Source organism: Rhipicephalus sanguineus, chromosome 2 (assembly GCF_013339695.2).
Source record: "Rhipicephalus sanguineus isolate Rsan-2018 chromosome 2, BIME_Rsan_1.4, whole genome shotgun sequence".
NCBI classification, from domain to species: Eukaryota; Metazoa; Arthropoda; class Arachnida; order Ixodida; family Ixodidae; genus Rhipicephalus; species Rhipicephalus sanguineus.
In genome coordinates, this window is record NC_051177.1 from 23,453,622 (window position 1) to 23,480,984 (window position 27,363).

Genomic DNA, 27,363 nt, shown 5'->3' on the forward strand with positions numbered 1-27,363 from the left:
TCCACAAGTTCAAAATATCAAATATTTGGGAGTGATATATGACAGTTCTCTCTTATGGCGAAACCACATAGAATATATCGCAGCGAAGGGTGTTCGGGCAGTTGGTATCCTACGCAGAATAAGCAACAGGAGATCAGGAATGCGTAGAGCCACATTACTATCAATATACCGCATGTATGTACGACCGGTGCTAGAATTTGGGAGTGTTTTATACTCCGGGGCACCTGCCTATAAGCTTCGTCCCCTTGTTCTTCTGGAAAAGCAAGCACTGCGTATGTGCTTAGGGCTACCTAAATTTGTAGCGAATAATGTGTTGTATATGGAAGCGAGAATTCCCTCACTGGTCACTAGATTCAGAATATTGGCGGTACAAACATATTTAAGGGCATTTGAATCTCCTTTAAGACGTAACCAAACAGTTTTCATCGCGCAGCCGGGCTTATTTTTTGATTGTTATTGGCCTAGATTTCACACACCTCAAGTAAAATTTGTACAATCTCTCCTCGATCCACTGTCCGTCCAAATAAGGGAGGTTATTCCGATTGGTAATGCGACAAATTCTCTTCAAATCTACTTTGATGACATTTTCCCTACAAATGCAAAACATCTACCGAGTAACATGTTAAGAGCTACCCTACAGGACTACCTGGTCAGAATGCAAGCAAACGTAGTCATTGCGACGGACGCGTCGCAGAGAGAGGAAAAGTGTGGTATCGGTATATACTGCCCTGTTCTTGACTGGTCCTTTTCGCTCCGAATTCCAGATTACACACCCATCTTTATTGCAGAATTCTTAGCGATAGTCTTGGCCCTTCGTAAACTGCCGACATCAATAAATTCCGCAGTAATAATAACGGACTCTTTATCAGTGTGCAGTGCGCTCACGGCATCCGGTGATATGAAAACATTGAAAGAGTTCAAATCCCTAACACCTGATCACTTAACGTACGTTCGTTTAGCATGGGTACCTGGGCATAGAGGTCTATTTCTAAATGAAACAGCTGATACATTAGCGAAAGCGGCGTTAGACGGACCAGCTATTAATATTACCCCTACATCAGCTTTTATAGTAGCGGCTAGATTTCGGAGGCAAATGATGATGCAAGAATTCAGTATATCAGCTCTAAGAAATTCCCCGGACTTTAATCATCTAATGACACCCTGGAAAAGTTCCACATGTCATAACAGAGATCTAGAAGTTATAATTACGAAGTTGCGTTGCCGAATTCCATCATTAAATTTTTATTTATATAGAGCCGGTTTGGCACCATCACCCCTCTGTTCTTATTGTAGGGAAGATGAAACAATAGAACACTTTCTGATCTCATGTCAGAAGTTTTCTACATTACGAAAGACATCTCTGGAAACGCCGTTACGTATAATGGGATTAGAGTTGAGAACCTCAAATTTACTATCTCTAGGTGCACTTACCCTTGGGCACGGCAGCGGGAAAGTATGTGAGGCCATGCAAGAGTTCATAGAACAGTCAAAAAGATTTAAACAATAACCACAGTTCAAAAGTTCCATAGTTAACCAGAAGCAAAGTACAGCAAGATTCTTTTCTATATTTATGTATTTCTTATTTGATGAAAATTAATTCCACCCACCTTTTTCCTTTTTTTTTTTTGAAATTATTATTCTCACAAAATTAACTTGTGAAAAATCTTTCTGTTAAACAAAATAGGAAATTATTCTCATTACTAGTTTTTAAATAATTTTTTCTAAGCTACCCGATTCTTGGCCAATCCCCCTGAGTGGGTGTGAGCCAGCTGTGAAGGATCTACATCTACATCTACATCTACAGTCAGTTACCCTTAATGACCACCGGTTATCCTGCCGACGTGCTACGTGCCCGGTCCATATCCATTTCTTCTTCTTAATTTGTAGTGTGCACGTATCTCACAGGAGTACGGCCACTAGCGTGGGTTCGGACTTAGCGAGCCACCGGGCCGCGTCTGCCGTCGCCTCGCGTGAACTAGCACACCGCTGCACACGCACGTTCGAGCGCAAACAAGGCGCCGAGCGTAACGCGGCAAGTACACAGTACTGCTCTCGAAATCCGCAACACTTTATTGCCTGCGGCAACACCACAAAACGCAGTACAACGCCCGCTCCCAAAGGCGGCGGGAGAAGCAAAACAGGCTTAACCACGCCACGGGCGAAAGTACAACACAAAGGGTGCCGCGAGCACGTCTCCGCGGGCAAAAGGGCTCACGGGGACACGCCGCTGAGAGAAACGTTCCCTCGCGACTATGCTGCGAGCTCTCACGATCAGCGACCAAAACAGGGCCCGATCGCTCGAGCAAGGGCAAAACTCCGCTCGCGTTGGCTTCGATAGGTACGGTTTCGGCGTAGTAAGACCACGCGCGAATGCACCGCACCGCTCTTCAGCCTAGCGTTCGGAAAGGACAACGTAAGGTAAGCGCTCGCCGCTGGCGCAAGGCACCGTTGGCGAACTCCGTCCGAGCGAGCCCAAACAAAGGAGCCGACGGACAGGAAAGAAAATGCGTGCTTACCCTACGAGGTCCAGAGAGGGTCTGACGGGTCTGACCAGTCTGACTCCCCCGCCGCGCGCAACGTCTCGCGAGCACGCGAGACTCGAACGTGGCGCCACCGTCGCGATCCGGCGCCGGGGTGAGGGGGTTAACGTCACCCCTGCTCGCCCAGCGCCGTAGGACGGCGGAGGAGGGGAGCGACATGATCGGACATGAGGATGGCAGAAATAGGCGAAAAACCCGCGCAATGGCGACGGGCAAGCCTCAATCCCCACAAATTTCAACTATGATATCCTTAACCCCCGTTTGTTCCCTGACCCACTCTGCTCTCTTCCTGTCTCTTAAGGTTACACCTATCATTTTCCTTTCCATCGCTCGCTGCGTCGTCCTCAATTTAAGTTGAACCCTCTTTGTAAGTCTCCAGGTTTCTGCTCCGTAGGTAAGTACCGGTAAGATGCAGCTGTTATATACCTTCCTCTTGAGAGATAGTGGTAGACTACCATTCATGATTTGATAATGCTTGCCGAATGAGCCCCATCCCATCCTTATTCTTTTAGTTATTTCACTCTCATGATTCGGCTCCGCGGTTACTACATGTCCTAAGTAGACGTACTCCTTTACAACTTCCAGCGTCTCGTCACCCTGGGGGAAGACAGAAAATTAGGTGGGTAGATGAGATTAAGAAGTTTGTAGGTATAACGTGGCAACAGAAAGCACAGGACCGGGTTGATTGGCGGAACATGGGAGAGGCCTTTGCCCTGCAGTGGGCGTAGACAGGCTGATGATGATGATGATCATTTACCTTAGAAACCGAAACGATAGTCTGACCGCTTGCTCCTTCAACAATTGCATTTTTTAAGCTAAATTTAAAGATTTGTTTAGCATCATAGGTGTTTACCTTAAACATCCTGCCGCCCGGTTCTTGGCCCATCCCCCTTTGTGGGTGGGCGCCATCAGGACGAGGACATCATCATCATCAACAGCGTTTCAAGGCAAGCCGCCGGCTTCTTGGCCAATCCCCCGTTGAGGGTGTGAGCCAAATGCAAGGAACAAGCAAGCAAGCAGGCCGCAACCGTGTAGTTTCCTGCAATAAAACTCTACGCTTACTCAAGTTGATTCACGCGATGATCAAAAGGCCATGCGCAGACTGGCTTTTGAGAAGATAAGAGTATATATACAGCGCTGTAGGTGTTTTGTGGCATAACCTAGGTTGTGCCGGTTACGATGATTATGTGACCAATGTTTTCGCTGAAAGCGCTCGCTCTGCAAAAAAAAGAAAGCCGTCCTCGCACTGCATACATCCGTGTGCCCACCAAATTTCAATGCGATAGCGTGAAGACGTGTCGCAGAAATCGGCGCCGTCGTCCATGTGCTAAAAACTCTAATGGTTATTAGGAATGAAAATCAGGGTACGAGGCGGAATCGAACCCAGGCAACCTGCTCGATAGTCAAATATTATACCACAGAGTCACGCCAGTGCGACGTCCTGCTTCGGAATACGACCTTATGCACACGTCATATAGGGCGAGGAGTCACGTTAATATTGCATAGCAGACGCGTAGACTCGCACCAGGCGTCACACCATGTGAACTGCTTAACGAGGGGGTGGTTCAAATCTGCCCATTCATTTCAAATTACTGAGCTATAATTCTCGTCGTCATCATCATCGGCAGCAGCCACAACATCAACAGTGTCTTCAGCTACGTAGGCGTGCACGCTATATACTTTGCAAAATGGTGTATGGCGTTGTATGAACTTCGCAACATCACTTGCAGTAGGCACCTTAAAAGTGTTTACAACGACCGATGTCAAGCCGTTGTTTATACCTCCTCTCTCTTTATTCTCCCTCTCTCCCGTGCTCACTCTAGTTCGCTTTTTACGTTGTTATTGCTATTGCTGCTGTTTTCCACCAAGGTTCAACTTCTTTTTCTTTTTCAGGTAAATGAACAATCACTGTAACTATCAATAAAGAAACAAAGAGATTCTCGACACGTGCAGTCGCGAGGCCACGAGGAGTTGCGCCATTTTTCTCACGGGTCAACCAAACAACCAGCTAACTTATTCCTTAGCAAAATTTGATACTCCAGAATTCCTTTCATTCATTCGGTAACTGTTTCTCATATTGTGGTATTATCCTCCTCCTTATTCCATATCGACTAGTCATTCTTAAAATTTCGTTTATTCCTGCGGCAATTGATTTATTCCTCATTCTTTAAAAAAAATATTATTAAATTAACCGCCGGTTTCATGGCCGATCCCCCGTAGTGGGTAAGAGCCAACAAACGGGCACAAGCAAGCAAGCAAGCAAGCAACCAGCTAGTTTCCTGAAGCAGAGGCTAGCACTCCGCCGGCATCGCTGTGATTTCCATAACGTTTCGTTGGTGCCGCAGCATTTTGGCGATTCAATTTTCGCTGTGCATTAGGCGCTGTTAGCTTGGATCGCGTTCATCTTGCTTCTGCGACTAAGCCATGGAAGACAATGACGTCCCCGCTGCTCGCCGCAGTACCTCGCGACGGAGCTCCGGCGATGACGAGTCCATTCTGCGCTACATGATGCACGACCAGAATATGTGCCTCATGGCATTGCTCGTCCTCGGTGTGCTCACAGTGACCAGCGCGTGCATCGCCATTGTCGCAGCCGTTGTTGAGCACTATTGGACGTCAATCAACGACGCCGACGTCGTACCGCTGATGAGAGCCGCCCTCGCTGGAAGCTCGGCCGCTCAACAACAGTACGGTCGGTCGGGTGCTCAAATCGCCATGCAACGACAATCGGACGAGGACGCGAGCCGCATCGTCCTATGTTTCGCGAACTACAGCGCTGCACCCGGCTCTCCGCACCGTTTCGACTTGGACAACGCGTCGGCCATACTTTGCGACGCGCATGTCTTCGTATCCGTGGGTTTAGACGTGGAGCGGAGAGACCTGCGCTTCAAGCGCCCCACGGAAGATGCCGAGGCACTGCTTAAAATGGTCTCGCTCTCGGCACCTGCTTGGGCCTGCGTCGGCGGCGAGACCTCGGATTCGGAAGACTTCCGCATACTGATGCGCGAGAGGAGGTCGCGGCTCGCGTTCGTGCGCAACGCGGCATCCTGGTCGCGTCGCAAGGGGCTCACCGGTCTGGTTCTCTACTGGAAGTACCCGACCCTAGATGATCGCACCAATTACAGCACCTTCGTGAACACCTTGCGCGTCGTTTTCGACCAGGAGGAACTCCGAGTGAGCGTTGTTATACCATGGGAGACTGCCAGGAGACGCGAAGGTTATCATATTCCCGCACTCTACAGCCGGCTGGACTTCATCGTAGTGGACACACACCGGACCGTGAATCCCGCAACGTTCCCGGTCACCACGTGTCAGAGCCCGATGCGGGCAGTGTTCAGGGCACGCCACAACGGTCAGATGGGTCTTTCCTCGGTACTCGATGAGTTGTCAATGGTCACGGATCACATGCTTGTCAAGACCGTGCTGAGTGTCTCGTTTGCCAGCACAACGTTTACCCTCAAGCGACCCTGGATGAAGATGACACGTGCAGGAATGAGCGTTCTCGGTCCCGGCCGACCCTTTCGGCACACAAATAGATCAGGTCTGGCGAGCTACTATGAGGTGACCGAAGCGTTGATACGTAACGCGTCGCACTGGCACCGCGACAGACACGGCTTCTCACGCTGCTCCGTGGCCTACTCGGGGGACCAGTGGATCGGCTTCGAAGACCGCGCCAGTCTGCGCTCCAAGCGAGCTGTGGTGCGCAGGACTTCCGGTCTTGCCGTGTGGGACCTAACCATGGACGACTTTGAGGGGGACTTGGGGCCTACGTGGCAGCTCCTTCGTGAAGCTCACGATCTGGTGCATGGCTAAGCCCGCAAAACATGAAATACAGGTGTCAGCGGTGTCCTCTTTTTTTCTTTTCTTTTAACAGTTCCTTCAGCGTTCCCTTCGCCGTCTCAGATATCAGTAGAGCACATTAATGATGCGCTTGTGATGCCGCGCAATGTGCGAAGGCTGTCATATGGTGTTGTCAGATGCCGTAAAAAGGAGTGCATGAATTTACAGCCGCTGGACGCGTGTGTCGTCGTTGAGATGTATGTCACTGATGGTGAGATCAAGGAAAAGGGAAAGATATGTCGGCAACGTAGTATACATGTGGCCCGTGCAGTGGTTAATTATGTAAGATGTGAGAGAGAGACGTGCCGATTCCAAGTTATCCCAAAAGGCAGTTTTGAATGCATCATGCAGATACTGTAGGGTTGGCCGAGCAACGCTGCGTAAGCGACCTTCTTTGTCATAGCACATACGTATCCTTTGTTATTGCCTATAGGAGGCCCACACTGACCCGTGCTGGCCCTACGTAATCGTAAAAGGAGTTGCAGTGTCAGACAGGGGCGTAGCCAAGGCATACGAACGCACGCACGAACATACATAGTGTGTGGTTGAACCCCCCCCCCCCCCCTGAAAAAAATTTCCGGCTACGCCCCTGACGACCATTTCGCTTTCCAAAGTCGAGTAGTAGCACAAGCAAGGTATAATTATACTACATAACGCTAGGTGACGGGCTCTCATGGGATCTTTGGCAAGTTTAATACATGCATATAATTCTGCATGCATTACGGCTTTTGAGATCCACAATCAGATGGGCGCGAAAATTAACGCGTTCGTGTACTGTCTCATCGTTTCAGCAGAGCTATTATAAAGTTAAATAACGATAATATTTATGCATAATACCCTAAAACAATTACGCAACATCGCGTTGGCCATGAATCGATAAATGTTCTACGTCACTCCCTCTTCCGACGACTTTCCAGGCGCTGCCGAAAAGAGAGAACCAGAAAGCTCGCCTTCGCGCATCCACGGCTGCTGCACCTTTTTGAAAGTTGGCGGCGAAACGAAACGCGATCACACAAACGCGCCAGCAAAATGTCTCCAAACCTTGCACTCAGTCGAGGACACCTACGCCCGGAAGAATCGTCGCGCGGAACAAACGCGTCTTCGCTATGTAATTATTCTAATGAAACGCGGTGCGGACCGCCTGGCTCGAAGACATGTGCCAAGGCAATGACTCGGGGTGGTCATGGGAGCGTCGTGAGCACTACAACAGGAAGCAAAAAGCGGAACACACGTGACGGTCATGAATTTAAGACGATGAGCAATCGGTGAGCACTACGACCCGGCCACGACCAGAAGCGATAAGGGGAACAGCTCGTAGCGGCCATGAAAGACGAGAGGCTTGGTGAGAACATTAAGCTTCCCTCTCCGTTCGCCTCGTCCGTGTGAGCGGGGGACTTCTGAGGGGAATTCTCCCAGCCAGCTGACGTCTCTAAGCTCCAGCCTTTATCCCCCGCGGATTTGTCCCTCGTGTGAATATCGCTTTAGTCACAACTGGGCACCATAAACATTTGCTATTTTTACTATGATGTGGTCTACATGACCACAATCCACAATATTTGAGACTGTATATAAATAAATAAATAGGTAAGATCTGATTGTTTGGTTTATACTTGGAAATGTAGCGGCCACGAGATAGGCAGTTAAGGCAGCAAAGTCTGCCCCATACTTTGACTTAATAGGGAAGGGGGGGGAGGCTGCGATGAACGTTCGCAGCACCCCCCCCCTCCCCTGAAGGGAAACCCTGCGCACGCCTATGGGCCTACATAAAACAACGTGAAGGAAAGCCAAAGCACTTTCCTTTCACTGAATTGTCAAAGTAAATAGCAAGACGGATTATGTTTGCAGTTAATTTCCTATCATTATTGATGAACAGAGGAAAATAACATTCTATAGCCTGGCAACACTCACTAACATTCTATAGCTGTCACAAAATATCTAGCCCCTCTGTCCCGATTTTCTTGCTGTACTAAGTGAAACTTAAAGGAAGAGCTAGTCAATTGACAGAGGAATTATTATGGATGTGCACCAAACATTGTTCACCTTTTGTGCAGCCAATCCACGTCATGGGCATGAGCCATGCTTTGAGTCCATAGGTAAACCAGTCCTGTGCTTGTTTCTTACCAGCACTTCCACACTGTACATATCTCTTTGGATAGGTGGCATGGAAGTTGGCTGTGTACACATATTAATTTTAGAGGGTAAAAACTGTAGCGTAGGCTTTGCGTGCTTACATGGAACACTTTCATGAACCATGATTGACATCACATGGCTAAAAGGTAATTTAGTTCAGTGCTTAGCTGAGGAATGAAATGTTTCCCTCTTTTCTGAACTCATCACACTAGCCTTCATGAAAATGTAATTTTTGAGAACAAAATAGATTGGCCTGTTGATTGAGCAAACGACCTATGCTGCCAGCTCAATGGGTTTATAAAATTTTATCAAAATCGCTTCAGGGTCCTTAAGTGCATTCTGTAGAACAGGCTAGGTTGTAGTGGTAGGAAACCATTCACTGCTGTCTTGACTGAGAAATTGCATGTTTGTGTGTACCCTTTCATAACTGCAATGCACATAGCACAATTCATGAGCAACAAGCTGTTTTATTCAGTTTTGTTGATTTCCGCTATAAAAAGAAAAGAAAACATGGCACATGGTAAAGAGGTCAAATGAGAATGTTTACAGGTAGTCTAAGAGCAGCATCGAGTACTTGGTCTAAAAACAAAACATTTCTGCCTTCACTTTATTTTCTCCCTTGTCTGCCAATTCCACGTGCATCTCATAAGGCTGCCATTGTGGAACATAAAGGCATATTGTTTTGAGACTAGAAGTCAGCAGAATATGGCTTCGGGTTGCGGAATATGCAAAGCTGATTGTTTTGTGCTGCAAATTACTTGGCTTCCGTTTTCTTTTTGGATGCTATAAGTTGTCTTTCAGAGCATATGTGAACCTGCAACAAAATATGCTCCAAAACAAACAAACGCTGAAGAAGGTACTACAGACACAAATAAAAAAAAAAGAACAGCAAAAGAGGCTCTGAAAACAGGAACACACAGACAAAAACAATGCTGGACAAAGTTGAAACAAAGCTTGATATGAGGTATGTGTCGTTAGTTCACAAAATGATTGGACAATGTCCACAAAAACAGGCCCAATAAATTAGGAAATGGCAGTTATGCTTTGGCCCGTATGCCAAGAATAACCATGACCAGCAACTTGCAGCAAGTGCTGGGTCGTCTACGTATGTCAGCGGCAATGTGGACATTTTTCTTTTCTTTTTTTTTTTTTTATGCGCTTCTCATGTGACTAGGTTTCAAGTGTGCACCAGTGTAGCACTGGAGACCAGCTGGGTGGAAAGCACAGCATTAGTTACTCTTGTCTTAATGCAATGCACCTTTCAACCTCAAAGTAAACACGTGATCCATCCATCATGTCTTGTGAGGCAGCCGCATTTAGCTATACCACAACTTTCCAAAGGCAATAGAATTTTCACTTGCATTGACGGGTACGTTACTCAGTGTAAAATTTCATTTCACTCATAACTCATTAAATCTGTGCATGCCAAAATTTTCTCATGAATGCTAAAGGAAACCACTGTTGATTCGGTGGAGGAATATTAAAAAGCCTGCATACTAATCAAATTCATGTACCATATGAAACTCATGCTGTTTAAACAAAGACCCGTAGAGTTTCATGCTAACATTACGGAAACAGTCTGATGCTGCAGTCGTCTAACCAGCAAGAAAAGTGTCCTTGCACTTTGCCATTTGATGGCATGATTATATAATATTAGAGCATTTAATATAAATTAGTTTTGAATGTTAGACATTTAGCTTGAAATACTGACATGATAAACTGGTGGCAGTACACTACATGTGTTCATGTAGCTGAGTCTGGGCAATGTTCTTGCATTCTTACAAGCTCAAGTTCATACCCTTTCATCTTACATATCAAAGCTTGCCGTAAGAAAACTGCTTGCAAGGCATCTTTTTTTTTTCGTCTTTTTGTCTTGTAGGAAATTCTGCAAATGATTGCAATGCAGCTAATCTGTAATTATATATTATCTTTGATAAGTTGAACATGAAATAATATTACGGGCAAGTGTGAGATTGGGCTAGTTGGTAATCCATCTTCAACAACCAGCGCAGAACGAACAAGGGACAAGAAAGGCCGCTCGTCTGTGTTCCCTTTCTTGTCCCTTGTCCGTTCTGCGCTGGTCGTTGAAGACTATTACGAAACTTCAAGCCCAATTTGTTTGAAAGCTATGCAGTTCGAATCATCCACATGCCAGCTAAGCTGCCTCATCAATGCCTCCTGCAGACATTGACAGTACCAGGCTTCCCTTTAATAATTGTTGCATGAAACTATAAAACTACTCTCAAGTTTGCTTTTTACGGAAACGAGCTGCCTGATAGCAATGCATGTCCTGACTCTTCTTTTGGCATCTGTGCATTTTCAACCCAGCTGGTTCCTCTGAGTATTCATAGAGAGCAAGCTCAAACATACTCTTCATTGGGCTTTGGATGCCCAGGCGTAAGTGGGCTGACTGTGTCCGGCAAGTCAGCAATGTCCTTGAACACACCCACTAAGTTCTCAAAGTTCGGTCCCCAATTGAGCAAGCAGTCCCAACCAAGCACTGCACCACTGGGGGGCTTGTAAGAAAGGTGTGAAAGGTCATCATCCGAGGCCACTAAAGTGCTTAGCGACCCCCTGAATGAGTCAAAACCATCATAGGTTTTCGACGGGTCCTCGTCATTCTCATTGTCCTCTTCGGCAAGCTTGGAAAAGATCATGTTACCCGGGCCAAAATCCCGATGGTGGGCTTTGTCATATCCGTTGTCATATTCGAACTCTGAGCAGGTAAACGAGTCGTTACCACTTTCATCGCTTGACGAGTCGTGAACTGCGGCTGCATCTAGAAGAGTGGTTGTAGTTGGCCGATCTTCCAGTAACTGAGACAGCTTGTCCTTTGTACCTTCACTTCCAGAAGAAGAGACTGCATCTAGTGTGCTCACCAGGCTTGAGTTGCGGGGCCTTGCATTGAGGCACTCAATCTCCTCAGCCGTGAGGCCCAGGCCGGCAAGTGGCTGACTACAGTGGCTCTCAGCGGCTGGAGCACAAGCTTGTTTTGAGCTTGGCTGAGGGAAGGCTTCCGGTGCTTCGACTCAGTTGGCTCACGGGGCTGTTTAGACTGCGCTCGGAGTTGGTCAACGGGTCTTTGAAAGGCTTGGAACCACCACCAGGATGTGCACTGGCCAGGAGGGCCGTCTGAAGGGGTTTTCCGCTTATATCCTGCAGAGTCAAAATGCGTGGTGTTTGGCGTGACAGCTCGCTAGACGGGCTGAGTCGAGCAAGTGGTGTGCTGTGCATCTTCAAGGCCGACGGGCTGTCTCGGGCTGCGGGTCGTAGTAGAAGCTGTTGTCGGGGGCTGTGCCGTGCCTTGGGGCTTGCCGGACTGTGCCTGTGCGTGCCGGGATGCTTGTGCACACCCTTGTGCAGTTTGCGTAGCTGGCTGCCATCTCTGAATACCCTGTAATGATACACAACGTCGATGTCTGAAGGGGCGATGCTGCTGGCATTCTCGAGGTCATAGTGCTCTGGCTCAGCTGAACTGTAGGCAGGCTGTTCTGGGCACCGAGGTCCCGCAAGTGGCGATGATGCGTGCAGGGCTTCCCGTTCTATAATGTCCGGCCTCTGTGGTGCACGAACCTGCTGCAAGTCGGCACTGCCTTCCCTTTCTCTCGTTCTCTTTGGCAATACCAACTCTGGTGCAGACGGTGTGCTACGTGGATGCTCTTCTGGTGCAGATGGCATGGCTGGTTCAGTGTAATTGGGCTCCTGGTGTGGAGGAGCCCTAGTTGCATCTGTGAGTTGGTTGATGACACTGCACCCATTTGACTTTGCTTGGGTGCTGCTGGTTGCCGCTTTAGGGCGCTTGAGCTTGCACCGACGAAACACGAGCAGGCTGACGAGGATCACCAGGATGAGAACCACAAAGAAGGCAATGACGAGAATGATGCCAACGCCAAGTGGATCAGCTGCCACATCAAGGCCAAGGGCCTCCTGGTTGCAGCTGCGTCCCACGGTGCCTCTCACCACCAGTTGAAAGTAGTTGTGGCTGGCATTGAGAGACTGCAGCTCACCATTCACTGCAATCTGTTGAATACAGCCTTGAAAAGAACCTGCGAGGAAAAAGCATCGTTTAATCTTATTTCCATGTTATTTAATAATCTTTCTTGTTTCAAAAGAACACTAGAGCGTGGAGGAGATAAATTAGCACCACAATTACAACAAGCAACACAAGAAAAGAGACAAGGACAAGCACTGGCCCAGCAATTAGTTCTTCCACATTAAATTATCTTAGGTGCAATAGCAACTATATTCTGTGTACCAACATCTATAGTATCCAAAGCACAGTAAAAATTCTGCCTCTGGTAATGAAAAAGGCATTTTAATAGTCCATGAGTGTACTGGAGCAGCCAGTATTAGAGCTATCTGGCAATGACTGGATGGGCACTGCGGATAACACTTCAAATAGAGAGTTAGTGGGCAGCAGCTTGGTCGGCAAACTCACTCATGAGTAGACTCACTCAGACTCAGAACGAGCCGTGAGTCTGAGTGAGTCCGGGTGAGTAATATTTTGGTGAGCTTGAGTCCAAGTGAGTACGGTTGAGAAAAATCTTAGTGAGTCTGAGTCTGAGTGAGTCCGGTTGAGGAAAGTTTTGGTGATTTTGAGTCCGAGTAAGCCCTAAAGGCAAAATATATTTCTTGAGTGAGTCTGCGTGAGCTCCACACTTTTTTGTCGACCTATGGTTCTATCTACACAACTCCAACGTTATTATCAGCCTTATGTCGGCTCACGTTTCTACTCCCTTCGAATCACACATACTTCAAAGCATTAGCATTCATACGCCAGCTCAATATTTATTAATAAGGGTGTGAGTTACAGAGAGGGGGGGAGCAGATTGACCTCTCCCCACCCCGCAAACTCTTTCACAGGAAGTTCTTGATAAAAATATCTCGTGTGAGGCATCTTTTTCAATAAAAATGTCCTTACTGAATTGCAACCACCGATAACCCATATTTGAAGGTACGAGATCAAAAGGCACCAAGTAGAGCACCAATTATGCAAGATATAGGTTTTAAAGACCATTGACACTATGGTCGAAAAAGCCAATTTTACGCTGACGGACTCATAAGTCTACTCACTCAGACTCAGATAGAGCCGTGAGTCTGAGTCTGAGTGAGTCCGAGTGAGTATTATTTTGGTGAGTTTGAGTCCGCGTGAGTCCGGCTGAGAAAAATTTCAGTGAGCCTGAGTCCGAGTGAGCTCGAAGGACAAAATATATTTCATGAGTTAGTCTGAGTGAGCTCCACATTTTTTGCCGACCTATGCCCACTGATCAGCAGTGTAGCGAGAATATTTTCTCTTGGTTTTCCTTCCTAATTTCTTTTTATGAGGGGGGGGGGGGGCTAGCATATTGTTTGTCCCGCATTGTTTTATTATGCCATGTAGACCTGTTGTACAAAACATTTCTAGGTGTGGGAGGGAGGGGAGGAGCACATGCCTGGTATGCACCCGCTCTCACCTATGTTTAGGGCTCCGTGTTTTCGGATAAATTTGAAAAAATCCGATAAATACTCGCCGGTAAATTTTTCGACAATTTGGATTTATCCAATAAACTCCGATTTTAAAAGGGCATTTTCAACGTTCAAAGGCCATTTTCAAAGCTGAGAATCATCAATCGAAAGGAGCGCACCTCCATCAGCGGCAGCAACCTCGTAAAGCATGCTTCCGTCTATTACAACAAGCTTTAAGGTTGCAATACGATCAAAGGTATATAGGTGTTTTGTATTCAAGTATTTGTGCTTGTATATGTGTTTGTACGTTAAAACCTTCCAGACATCTAAAATAAACTGAGTGTGTTCGCATGTTTTCATGTTCAGATATCATTTCATTTAAGATTACGAAGTATTGAGAATAATAATAATAATAGGTAGGGGTGTGTGAATATTCAAAATTTCGAATATTTTTCAAACAGTGTTTGCTATTCGATTCGATTCGCACTGGAATTTTACTATTCGAACTATTCGAACTTCCCAAAGACAAATACAGTCAACGTCCGATTGAAAGAGACCCTTTCAGATTTTTCAATATGCTTCACCTCATAACACCCTCGTATTGCGGCAAAGCTGTCTTTCAAGCTCCGTTACGGTCGAACTTTGCCAAGAGGCAGTCAACGTCCGATTGGAAGTGGTCCCTAGATTTTCAATATGCTTCACCTCATCACACCCCGGTATTGCGGCAAAGCTGCCTTTCAAGCTCCGTTACGGTCGAACTTTGCCAAAACACAGTCAACGTCCGATTAAAAGTAGTCTCTAGATTTTCAATATGCTTCACCTCATCACACCCCGGTATTGCGGCAAAGCTGCCTTTCAAGCTCCGTTACGGTCGAACTTTGCCAAGAGGCAGTTAACGTCCGATTGAATGTGGTCCCTAGATTTTCAATATGCTTCACCTCATCACACCCCGGTATTGCGGCAAAGCTGCCTTTCAAGCTCTGCTACGGTCGCAAATGTATAACTCAAGAAAGCGCTGGTTCCAACATGGAGATGAAAGATGTGGCAGAGGTGGGGGCTCAATTAATGCTGTTTTAGACCTGACATTTGGGCAGGAAGTCCGAAAAATCGGAAGCCGAAGCTTTTTAGCATCCAAAATTTCAGATGTTCTTACATATTGACGTCTACGAGGCAGATTTGGAACTCCGGACCTGAAGGAGCACACCCTAGTCCACCACATCAGTTGGGCTTCCACAGAAGTTGAAAGAGGAGGAGAGGCTGAGGAAATGACATCTTTGCCTATCACATGTAAAGTGTTGTCGGCAACACTTTGGTTGCACCAAATCATGTACATAAATACAATTCCCCCTTTGTATTGCCTCATTCTTGATGAGACAACTATGAAACACCACCCCGCCAGTGCTTCATCAACCTAGCGAAAAGAAACAATTTCATGTTGCTATCTCATAAGAATATGCTTAGGAATCCTCTCCAACTTTTTTTTCTGCAATTTCACTTCGAAGTATTCGAGAAACATTGTAGAAATATTCGAGAAATATTCGAAAAATATTCTATTCGATTCGCACTCACACTTCAATATTCGAATTCGCTTCGCACCCAAAATTTTGCTATTCGCACAGCTCTAACAATAGGTACTTTATTTTTCATCAAGAAGATGAGGGAGGCTGGGAGAAAACGCTGACAAGCAGCTTGACTAGTTCCTGCCCCCTCCCCCCCCCTCCTTCCCCCCTTCCCCCCCCCTCCCCCAAAGTACACTTTGGCAAGGTTACAGAATCGCACATCAACAGCCTCATTAACAGGGTAAATGAACCCTGTTAGCAAGGCTGTTAATAAAAAATGAAAGAATGAAGAAACAGGATTATCAGCAACAATGCAACTCATTTTCACTGGAAATGAAATCAATAAGAACATATTGCAACAACTTATAATGCAAAACTAAACACCGAATTTTGGAGCATTGGTGATTTACGTGAAATTATACTCCGTTAAATGCCGAATTTCCTCCCAAGAAATAAACTCCGAAAAACACCCTCCGAATTTCAAGAAAATAAACTCCGAAAACATGGAGCCCTACCTATGTTCCTGCCACTGGTCCTTGATTTGAATTTCCAGTCCCCAGGCATATGCACTATTTTATCATTAATGCGAGTATCATTTGTGCCCTTTGCTGAACATACCTTTTGTTCTCTCTTTTTCAGGTTTATAAGTCATTACTTATGTAATGTTTACTATGCAAAGCATGTAACAACAAGCTTCAATTAATATAGCAAATGCCCATTAAAAATATCCAAGGTTATCTGCATGCACAGAACCAATATCACCACTCTTGAGATGAAATGCATGCAATACACTTGGCCAGTTGTATTGTACGTTTAGCTGCTCATAAGCACTGAAGAAATATTTCAGTGGAGGCACACAGGGAGGCAAAGTTGAAGCAGCAGTTTTATATTAGCACAGCATCCTGAAGTTTCATGCTTTCAACTCCTAACAGATGATCATTTAAAATAAGCTGAGTTTTGCACTGCAGAAGATTACATAGGACTGTGCAGTTATTCACCTCATTCGCACTGGCATGCACAGAGATATAGGCTTCATTCTAGATTCTGCAGAAGAGTGTTACCTGGAGGATTCTCATGAGTGACTGAGTTCAAGTCCCAGTGTCCACCTATGGTGAAGGAACTTAGGAAGGGGTCCAGAAAGTCATGAAGGCCGCCATCAGCTGGAATTTGATGCTCCACATCCTCAACAGCGAGCATGACTGCACCACTAGATTCCAGCTTGCGACTGAGAGTGATGTCGTGCCAGTTGCCATCAGAGATGCGCCTGGGGTGGCGCCACCGCACTGGATCCTGCTGCTTGGTCCGAGAGACATACTCCAGGTGGCCATCCACAAGCTGCAAATTGGTGCATGTGATGAGAATCATTGTCTCTAGAGTCGCAAGAAGTTTACTGATTAGTTTGGTTGATGGTTGAGAGACAGACTTCTTAATTGAAACCACAGAGGTTTGCCTGGCAGTATCCCTAGCATGCCGAACCAGATGAATGCACGGCTAAATGAAATCAGTATACAGTGGACCCTCAGTAAACGGAGATCTTTTAAATGGAATTGCTGCTTAAATGGAACAACTGCCTCTAATATGATTGGTTTCGTACTTGAATTCTGCACCCCTGTTCATCTTTCAGCAATTAAAACTCCTGTTAAACCGAACATATTTTTCTGGTCCCTTCAGGTTCCGTTTAATGAGTCTACGTATACACAGGGTGCTTAGTACACAAGAGACATGCAGTGCACAACACACGGAAATTAAACTATCATGCAGAAACGATTGTCTCGCAGAAAAGTTAAAAGTGCCTTCATTGCACAGAATGCATTGGGAACACTATATTGAACATCCCAAGGCAACACAATGACTATGAATAATTTTGACCTACTAGGTTTTATCGTAGTATGCCTAAAGCATAGTACAGAAGTATTTTTTCATCCTGCGCCCCTCACAACACAGCCACTACAGCCAGGAATCAAATCCATGAATTCGTACTAACACAGCAGTAAAAACTGCATAGTAGTGCAATGACACCATACTAATCTGTGGTTTTCACCATTGTGTTACAGTGCACTACCTTCATAATGAGCAATGTTTTCAAATACTGCCAGTTTATGCCTTTGCTTGCTTTACAATGTAATATAATTATATTTCATATCATAATCAAGTGCCTAGACCTGAACAGGCATTTTCAAGAAGTATGGCATCACAAGAAGCTCATACGTAAATTTAAAGACATTATCATAATCCTCCTCAACCTAATCCATGCATTTTTTCTGCCCTGCAAAGTGTCTGCACATGGAAAGACAAGCTTCATTATTACTCAATAAGTGCAGTCTGTCAATTTAGCTTCACATTTCCATCCAGTGTACCTTTAATCTGTTTTGATATGAGCAGGCATCTGTGGCAATTAGCTCTGCCAGCAAAATCACTCTCAAAGAAGATGCTGCTCCCTTTCCTTCAGAAGAGCTGACCTCTTGTGTGAGTGCCTTTGGTGGTAACGTGCAACTTCTATTTGTATTCCCAATGTCCACGGCCTATAGGTGGTGCACAAACTAAACCAACATGGCAGTCCAAAGGAGGATAGCGAGCGAGTACGAGGGCATGGAAGCACATTTTGACAGACCTGTGACACCATGCTGCTTTCATTACTTGACATAGTGATCCACATTCAAATGTATCTACAATTGTGCACATAATCAGGGGCAAATGAGTACAAATTTGTAGCACCACCATTCATGTGGTGGCGAATACGACGAAGCTAACCCAGCACGATTTGCAAGCATTGAATGCCTCTTCGTTCTTTGCTGCATTGACCCAACATGTTAGCAGATCCCACTTTGGTTTTCCCAGGAATGAATGTGGTGACAATACACACCCTTGGCTGCTGTCACGCCATTCCCTGCCAATTAAACAGCGACTACATTATTTCATGCTCCATGATATAGCTCGCACACGTGTTGTCTTGAAAGGTGTCACGGTCAGATTTCAAAGAGGAAGGGGGTAGAAACACATCATCCACTCCTTATGCAATGCTTTGTCACTCACAAAAATAAAATGTTTCAAGCTGTAATATGCTCATGGAATTGGCTTGGCAATTTGTGGAGCTCTTAAACATGAGTGACTCCTTCAAACACTTAATAAATATAACGTTATGATTTATTTGATTTATCATGAGCATTTTGCTCATGATGGGAATCACTTACCGGAGTCTGCAACAATTATTCTTCATTGATTTTCATGTAACTAATACAGTACATACATGCTAAGTGGCCAACACATGCTGTGTCGCTTTATAGGTAAAGTAGGAAGTCTCACAAATTTTATATTGTGAGTTGTCAGGCGCACTGAGACTCCAGATGTAGGGTTTCAACAGCTGCAGCAGTTACTCCCATTGCATTTGCCCATAGATTGATGATTGGCTGAGGCTCTTGCGCAGTAATTGTGCTTACTGTTCATCTTGGTGTCTGTTTGTTAATCCCTAAACCCTAAACCCTCAAAATCATTGCAGCCAAGCCCATTAGAAAGTCTGCGTTCACTCAGGGCTAAATTCACTTAATAAGGCTTACAACAAACAAACAAACACACATCCTTGCATTTTAACAAAAGGCACAAGAGAAAGTAAAGGGTACTAAGTGTAGTGCTTCTTACCTGTAGTCTTGTGTAGTCCCTCTCAGTGGCAACTTGCAGAAGTAGACCGGCATCAGTCCTGGTGCGAAGCCTGAAGGCCATTGTCTTAAAGCTGGCAGCGCTCCTGACACTGCGCCGGCTCTGCTGCAATAGCAGGGCTGCTCGTCTGTGTTTCTCCTGAGGAACGAGCTCCAGGTATGAACCGCTTCCGAGTGAATAGGGCTCCAGAGCTGCAAGACAGTGTTTGATGACATGTAGATCACATGAATGCAGTTATTATAATTGCTCGTGCTGCTTGCATGAAACATTTTCTGTGGTGAAAGTAACTAGCCTGTTCTAAATAGGTAGTAGCTGGCTTTTTCGAAATGCTGCTAGCTCTGAATGGTAACAGGTAGCAAAAGCTAACATCTAATCAGAGCAGCAAGATTAATTCAACACTTTACACCTTGTTTTCTCTTGTTTTAGGGCTGCAAGCAGTTCAGTATGTTTGGGAGAGTTTTTGTAAGGAAAACTAAAGAATTCCGTTAAAGGGGCCCTGCAACACTTTTTCAGCATGGTCAGAAAACACTGCCGATCGGCACACGAGGCTCCCGAGAATACGTGAGCCAAACATTATGGCGCAGCACGCGGCCTGGGATTTACAATAAATTCTTAGTCAGCTAAAAATTGCTTCCTCTTCTCTCGACAAATGATGCTATTTACTCAAAATCACTGCGTCATTAACTCAAGTTCCATGCCATTGGCTGATTTGAACATGGCGCGCTCGGTAGTTACTGTGGCCGCAGCGGGAGGCCACCACTTGGCCGCACGCATGCGAACACACTGAAAGTACGTCGCGCGTTCGAAGAAAAAAAAAAAGTGCTCAAGATCACGAGGCACATGTGATGTACCTTCTTCCCCCGTGCCATCTCTCCCTGCTTAGCTTCCAGCTCTTTTGTTCGGACAAGAGAAGAGAGAAAGCCATTACAGTGTGCGACAAAGCTTTGTAACTCCGTTCGTACTGGATGGATTCTAAAAATCCTTGCGGCGGTCAGTTCGTGAGGCAATAAGCTTCTTTAGTGAAGCCATTCCATGGCTACTTTGAAATGTGTTGCAGGGACTTTTTAAGCATCTAGTCCACAAAGTCTCATTTTCTTTTCCAGGGTGTGGCATTTACAGCATTTGCCAATTCATCTTGCTGTCAATTACATAAAGGGATGTCTTATTCTCTTCTCCTGTAGTGTTTTAATGTTGTCATTATGTATGGAAAAGAGGCTTATGACACATTTGACTGATAATTTTAGAGTACTTTCATAAAGTTTGTGTAAAAAAGTGACTGGGCACTGCTACAAGGATAAATTGGCTTTGGTGTTGATAATCAAGCCAGATTATGTCACTTACTATACCATTTTATTCTCACAACACAGCTAAAAAGCCATCTTTCACATCTTTTATAGCATATTGAAACATTCTGAAATAAACAGCGGAGTGATATAAAACACTACAGACATAAGGCATGCGACAAAGTATTTTCCTCCAAGTTTCCATTCCTTCAGCACTACCTTGCAACCTCAGTGTCACCATCTTACAGCAGCTCATTTGCATTTTGACTCTTCTTTTCCAGTGTAGAAACCCAACTAAATCATCAATCCTGTCATCTCGCTCAGCGTGAACTTAACGCTGATAGTGATGGGAAGAATGCAAAAGAGAGATCAGCTATAGTTCTCATCCATGAAAGCGAGTGTCGCGTCTTTCTTGTCCTCTTTGTCCTTGTCAAAAGTGCGCTACTTCACCATACGCTATGATGATGAAAACTCACCTTCATTACAGTCATGTGCCAGCAGACCTCCTCCAGAGCAGGTGCAACGGCTTGTAAACCAAAGGTCATGGCAAGGTGCGCCACCCTTGCAGCCACCAGCACAGGGATCACCCCTGCGACCACATGCGACTGTAGTGTACTGTGATCTGAGGGGAGCATCCAGTGCTAGCGGGTGGCCGTCGACCGACACGCTGTGCATGCAGCCCACAAAGTCATCGGCTGACACTTGGCTGGGCCGCTCCAGCAGAGGCTCCACAGATGGCAGCCCGCCCACGAACAGTGGCTGACTGCTCAGGCTCAAGGTCCTGCACATCATTGGTAGACGTGTACATACACAACATTAGAAGACAGACAAGCAAACTAAATCACACACATTATACCAACTCACAAAAATGTGTAGCGATGTTAAGAGGCCTTTTATTTGCCCTTCGTTAGACTAAACATTAGACATGCTCGATGTTTACAATTACAAAAAACACTTGCACTGCAGTGATGACATGAACTTGCAGCAGCACTAGTATCAGCTACAGCCCTGCAAAGCAAAGAAGATGAGGCTATAGGTAGTCTCGCACAGAGAATTCAAGTTAGTTGGCAGTTAAAGACGAGTGGTGCACTTAGCCATTGACATTTCTAATATAAACATGGCTGCGGTCATCTACACTGACAATGCCCACAAGCCAAGGTACCCAAATGGCGATCCCACCTTTTTACATTATGCTAAGTACTTGCTGTTAATTTCTATACATTTAAATCATATTCATAGTCGTTAGCTAGCCTTACTGTAATGTCATTTACTCTGTGGTATGGTCCTGCACAGCACTTGTTCACACTTGTGACCTGCTTTGAAATTGTATACAAGAAAGCAGCCATTCATTACTGTTTCCTATGACAGGACATAGCTGTAGTGAATGCGAGCTTCTTTTAACATTGACAGACGTAGACATAATGAAAGAGCACAGGACACCTGAAGTACACAAGTAAACAGATTAAGTTCACTGCTGACATGCGTTCTTGTTCATATTTTATCCATGGTCATTTCTCACTGGCTACAAATGTCAGGAAGTTGCCACTTGGCACAAGACACACCATTGTAGTATAAATATCAGAAGTTTCTCAAATGCTACTAATGATCCTAATCAGATTAGGTACATGCGTGATGCAAATACCTGTGTACATTTCAGGACATATGCGAGCATTAACGATTATGCTGAAATGTGCGATGACACACGTAGGATGCATCAATAACCAACTGGCCAAGATCCTCACACTAACTGCAGCTAGATGACCATGACAAACTGCTTTAGAAGTGCTTTACTAGGTGTTGATAAGTGTCCACCAGATCACGTCATTTCTCATTAGACGTAAAATACTACGTTACTTTGTAGATGAAGTAGATGTATGCTGCTCTCTATGTGACAGAGATTTGAAGCACCTGCAGCTTAATAACAGAGCCACACTATGTAGTCTCAAGATAACCATACACGACGGATGTAGTCCCAACACTGATTGCTTGTCGTGACAGTGTTGTAATACAGAAGAGAGTGCTGTTTTACTTTCTAAGTAATTCTTGCTCTATTGTTTGTGCTATATTTTGCTGCTTAAGAAATTAAGTATAATCACAGCATTACTTATAGGCTCGGTACTATTGGTTCTTTACTCACCCTGCTTGCCCCGTAACTGAAAGTGAGCAGCTTGAGTTGGCGTGAGAGCATTCTTCACAAAATTCTCCATGGTCTTGGCAGCTTACGACTGAAAGTGATGCCACCTGAAAAGCAAAGCATGATGCATTATCTCCACGACATTTATTTAGGTGCAGGCATGAACCTCACTAGCAGCTGTTCATTTGACCTGGCATCACATGAAAAATTGTCTTGAAGTGTGTTTGGTTCATGTTCGATGCAAACAAGGTTCTGAAACAAAGTTTTTTTTTTTTTTTTCGTCTCTTAAACATGAATCATTTAAAAGACCATAAAATTTAAATCAAGTTAGCCTGTGGTAAATTAAGAGATGCCCAATATTATAATACTGTACTGAATGAAAGGCAGGATTTAAAATGCAACGTCCTTCTCTGATAGGCTTAGCAAAGTTGCACTATCATTAAGTCAACTTACCCTGCCATTGCGAATGACTGTGACTCTGTGCCATCCACCATCGGCAACTTCTTTGTCGACAGACACTTTGGAAATGGCCGTACGTGATCCACCAAAGGAAAACTGTGCCTTGCCATCCACGATCTCGAGTGCCACAAAATCAGACCGGCCACCATTCTGAACACCAAAGTTGTAAGCGAGTAATGCATCCCTTTGGTTTGTGGAAAACACAATTGAAATGTCATTTGTGCTTGGCTTGAGTGAGGGGAAGGCCATGAATGAGTATGGCTGGAAGCCGTAGGTTGACTTTTCACAGTGCTTCCCAAAGTAGTTTGGCTCACACTGGCAGTGGTAACCTGCATGAGAAATCGAACCACTGTTGTTGCTACCCAAAGTTTAAAAAACTTGCTGAGCAATGCAAACCATTCTGCTGAAAAACGGGCCTATAAACAATGCAAGCAAGTCTTCCAGCTCTTAGTTACTGTCTCTGCAGTATTTGCATTTTAACATTTTTATTTTTTACCGATATAGGCTTTCATAGCATCAGTCATAGCATCACACACAAGTGGAAGTTATAACTTGTGTCAGCCAATCAAGATTGTGATGTCTTCACAAGCATGCTAGCATAATTTTTTCCAAACCGAAATTAGTGATCTGCTTCTTGCAAACATTGAGCACGTATCTTCTCTCAGAGAAGACAAAACCTACAACAGCCAAATGGTTGAAAGTTTCTGCAAGGGTTGTGTAATATATCCGTAAGTTCTCAAGGTTTTCTTCATAAGTTTCTTTTGCAAACATCTCGTTTGTGGTCAGCTTACTTTCAGTTTGTTGAGAAATATGTATGTAGCTACAACATGACAGTTGGGACATTTTCATCATGTCAGACCTGTGATATGAGAAGCAGATTTTGAAGACCCCTAGGTGCTTACCCTATAAAATGCTTATGAATGTTGGTACTGTCAAAACAAAAGAATCACTTAGTGGCAGTGGTGTAGCTAAGAGGGGGCACACCGGGCCCATGAATCCCCCCCCCCCCCGAATTTTTTTTGCCGTGGCATACAAAGCACAAAATGACTCTCGACCCCATTTGCCTGCCCGGACCCCACTTCAGATTAAGAAGGTGCCCCCCCCCCCCCCGAAAAAAATTTCTGCCTACACCCCCTGCCTACACCCCTGCTTGGTGGGCAATAAAGTGTGAGCAACACATAATGAAGTGCAGAAGTAGTGCGTAGCAAGCTACAAACCTGCAGGTCCATCACTGATGCAGGTGCCTCCGTTGCGGCAGCGACTTGGCCTGCACCCATCAGCTGCCTGCTCACAGAGGCTTCCCTTGAAGCCAAGCCTACAGAGGCAGAAGAAAGAGCCACCGGGTGCCTCCCTGCAGCTGCCACCATTCTTGCAAGGTGAGCTGGAACAGCTCTCCTGACGTTGGCTTTCACAGCGTGGACCTTGCCGGTTGGGTGGACACATGCACCGGAAGCCTGCTTCAATATCTGGATGGCAGGGTGCACCATCTGCACATGGGTTTGGTGAGCATGGATCTAACTGGTCCTGGCACTGGTCTCCAGAAAAGCCACTGGGGCAGGAGCAGGCGAATGAGCGACTTGCACGTGGTGACACAAACACCAGCTGAGGTGAATCCAGGATGAGGAGAGAAGGCTGCAGGTCTAGGTAGCTGTGGCATGTGCCACCATGCTGGCAAGGTGAGCTCACACACGGCTCGTAGCCAACTAAGATGGTCTTGGCTAGCATCCCTTGAAGAGAGTCCTTCTTGGCTTCTAGACGCCGGACCACTTTTTCGGGTGTCACCAGTGCCCCCGATGACCTTTTCACAGCAAGGGCCAGTTGGAGTTGTCCTTGCACATCCGTCATGCTGTAGATGACTGGCACACCCAGACCCTGCATAAAGTAAATTTTGTATAGACTTTACAGTGGTGGATACTGGTCCAGTAAAATTAAAACAGTATATGTTGTTACTGCATCTAAATTTTCACGTTGTGAAAGGGAACACATTATATTCTAGTCTACACCCCACACCTCTGCCCCTCTTCATTTGCTTTATGAGAAATCATTACAAGGGTTTCATTGATTCCGTTCTTCAAGAACGTGAGATGTATAATTACTCCACTCATTTTTAAATGTCCCAAGGTTCATTCTTTTTGACACACAAACATTTGTTGAATTTATTTCATTAAAAGGAACTATACATGCTGTTCCAAGTGACATAGAAATAGATTAACAAGATGGCTTGCTCCGTCATCTTGAGGCTGTAGTTTCTGAATTCTATCTACTAGAAAATTGAATGAGGCATGTTTATTTCTGACAAAACGCAAGAATTGTGTGCTCACCTCGAGTACATGTCCCAGCAGTCCAAGGAAACGGTCATAAGTGGAACTCAGAAAGTCATGGGCCGACTGATTGACGATATTCAGAGAGATGCTGTTTTCCACTGTAGCATTGTCAAAACCCTTGAACTGCACATTCACGGTTGATGTCACATCTTGATGATAGCCATCATTTCCACGGACAGTGAGGCTGTAGTTGCTAGGGCTGAGCAGACGAGTTGCATGGAGGTCACAGTGGCTTACAATGCTGAATATTGTATCACGACCTTGCAGGCGACATTGATATTCGCCTGTGGTGTCAGGATCAAGAGGCCTAACATCTGCAATCTTGCCTCCGGGATAGAGGTTTTGGTAGACCCAGACCATGACCGTGACTAAGCGTGGTGCCGAAGGGCTGTCGTTTTTGTCAACCAGCATTATAGTAAGGGTGTGCCGTGCCCTCATTGGTGGGGTGCCACTGTCCTGCACTTCAACCAAAAGCTGTATCGATGGTGTTGCTTCTCGGTCAAGACGCTGCGTGGTCCTCAATAGTCCAGTGTCGCGGTCAAGTTCAAACAAGCTCTTCCTGGCTCCACCAACCAAGGTGTACATAAAGGGTGCTCCATTGGGTGCTAGGTCTGGGTCCCTAGCAGACAGAGTGATGACACTAGTGTAAGGTGGCTCGTCTTCAAGCACATAGCCCAAAAGATCTGCTGGTTCAAGCTCCGGGCCATTATCGTTGACATCATCTAATGTCACACGGACCACTGTTGTTCCAGTTTGCGGTGGACTTCCGTGATCAATTGCAGCCACAGTCAAGGAATAAACTGGAGCTGTCTCACGATCCAAGGGCATTGAAGTCTGTAGAAGTCCAGTCTGTGCGTCCACACTGAATGCTTTGTTGGGGTCACCATCAACGATTGAGTAGAAAAATTGGTGGTTGTTGGGGCGCACATCTCTGTCCACCGCAGACACTGTCAGCACTGATGAACCCACAGGCGCTGCTTCACTGATGCGAGCTTCGTATAATGGTTGCAGAAACATTGGTGGGTCATTGCCATCCTGAATGCTTACGACCACTTGAGCTTCATCAGTATCATTGCCACGGATGCTTCCAGCGTTCTTAGCCATCACAGACAAAACAACTCGGGCTTGAGCCTCACGGTCGAGAACACGTGCTACTGTAATTATGCCAGTACTGGGTTGAATGCGAAATCCTCTGTCATTGCTGCTTCCCACAAAAAGGAAATAGACATGACCGTCAGGTCCAGAATCTTCATCCGTTGCTAGGACACGGCCCACTGCTGTTCCTACAGCTGTCGATTCACTGACTGCAAACTGAAACACGGGCTGCACGAACCGAGGGTAGAACTCATTCTTCCCTGTGATGTGTACACGCAGCTGACAAGAGCTGTACTGCAGTGACCCAGGGTTGCTTGCCACTACTTCAAGGATGTATTCACTGGCTTGTTCATAGTCAAATGTCGTCTTCGTTGTCACTAACCCAGTTTGACTGTCAATGGCAAAATCGGAAGAACCCACAAGAGCATATTGAATAAGCTTGTTTCGACCTGAATCTGCATCTGTAGCTGTGAGCTGTGTCACAACAGTCCCCACCAGCTCATTTTCTGGCACATATGCTTCAAAAGCAGTAGCATTGAACTCTGGAGCACAGTCATTGACGTCAGTCACAATCACAGTCAATGTTGCCCAAGCACACTTGATGTTAAATGCACTGTCACAGGCACTGACGTTGAGTCGGAACTCTGGTGAACTTTCATAGTCCAAGACACGGTGGATGGCCATCACTCCAGTATGTGCATCCATTATAAAGCTGTCATTGACATTTCCTGACTGAATTGAATAGCGTACCAGTCCATTCAGACCTGCAAGAAAAACGATGCTCTGTATAGTCTAGCACATAAATTATGAGGCTATCAGACCTGCCTTACGACTACAGCAATTAAAACATTACTCCAAAGCTATTCTCACTTCACTCTGTCAGCTCACATGTGCCTTGTA

At 45.6% G+C, this 27,363-nt stretch overlaps 2 protein-coding genes across 2 annotated transcripts in view; one reads left to right on the forward strand and one right to left on the reverse strand.

Annotated features, from left to right (window-relative positions):
- Positions 1-4,964: 4,964 nt before the first annotated feature.
- Positions 4,965-6,353, forward strand: LOC119381088 (chitinase-3-like protein 1). Its single transcript, XM_037649074.1, has one exon. It carries the CDS (start codon positions 4,965-4,967, stop codon positions 6,351-6,353), a length of 1,389 nt encoding a protein of 462 aa, XP_037505002.1.
- Positions 6,354-8,957: 2,604 nt separating this feature from the next.
- Positions 8,958-27,363, reverse strand: part of LOC119382530 (cadherin-related tumor suppressor-like) — a 130,501-nt gene continuing 112,095 nt past the window's right edge. The window contains 9 exon segments of the mRNA XM_049412155.1: positions 8,958-11,512; positions 11,514-12,556; positions 16,576-16,849; positions 19,151-19,359; positions 20,928-21,232; positions 22,589-22,692; positions 23,039-23,373; positions 24,262-24,916; positions 25,366-27,227. Of these exon segments, the coding sequence (XP_049268112.1) occupies positions 10,871-11,512; positions 11,514-12,556; positions 16,576-16,849; positions 19,151-19,359; positions 20,928-21,232; positions 22,589-22,692; positions 23,039-23,373; positions 24,262-24,916; positions 25,366-27,227 (5,429 nt within the window). The 3' untranslated portion in view covers positions 8,958-10,870.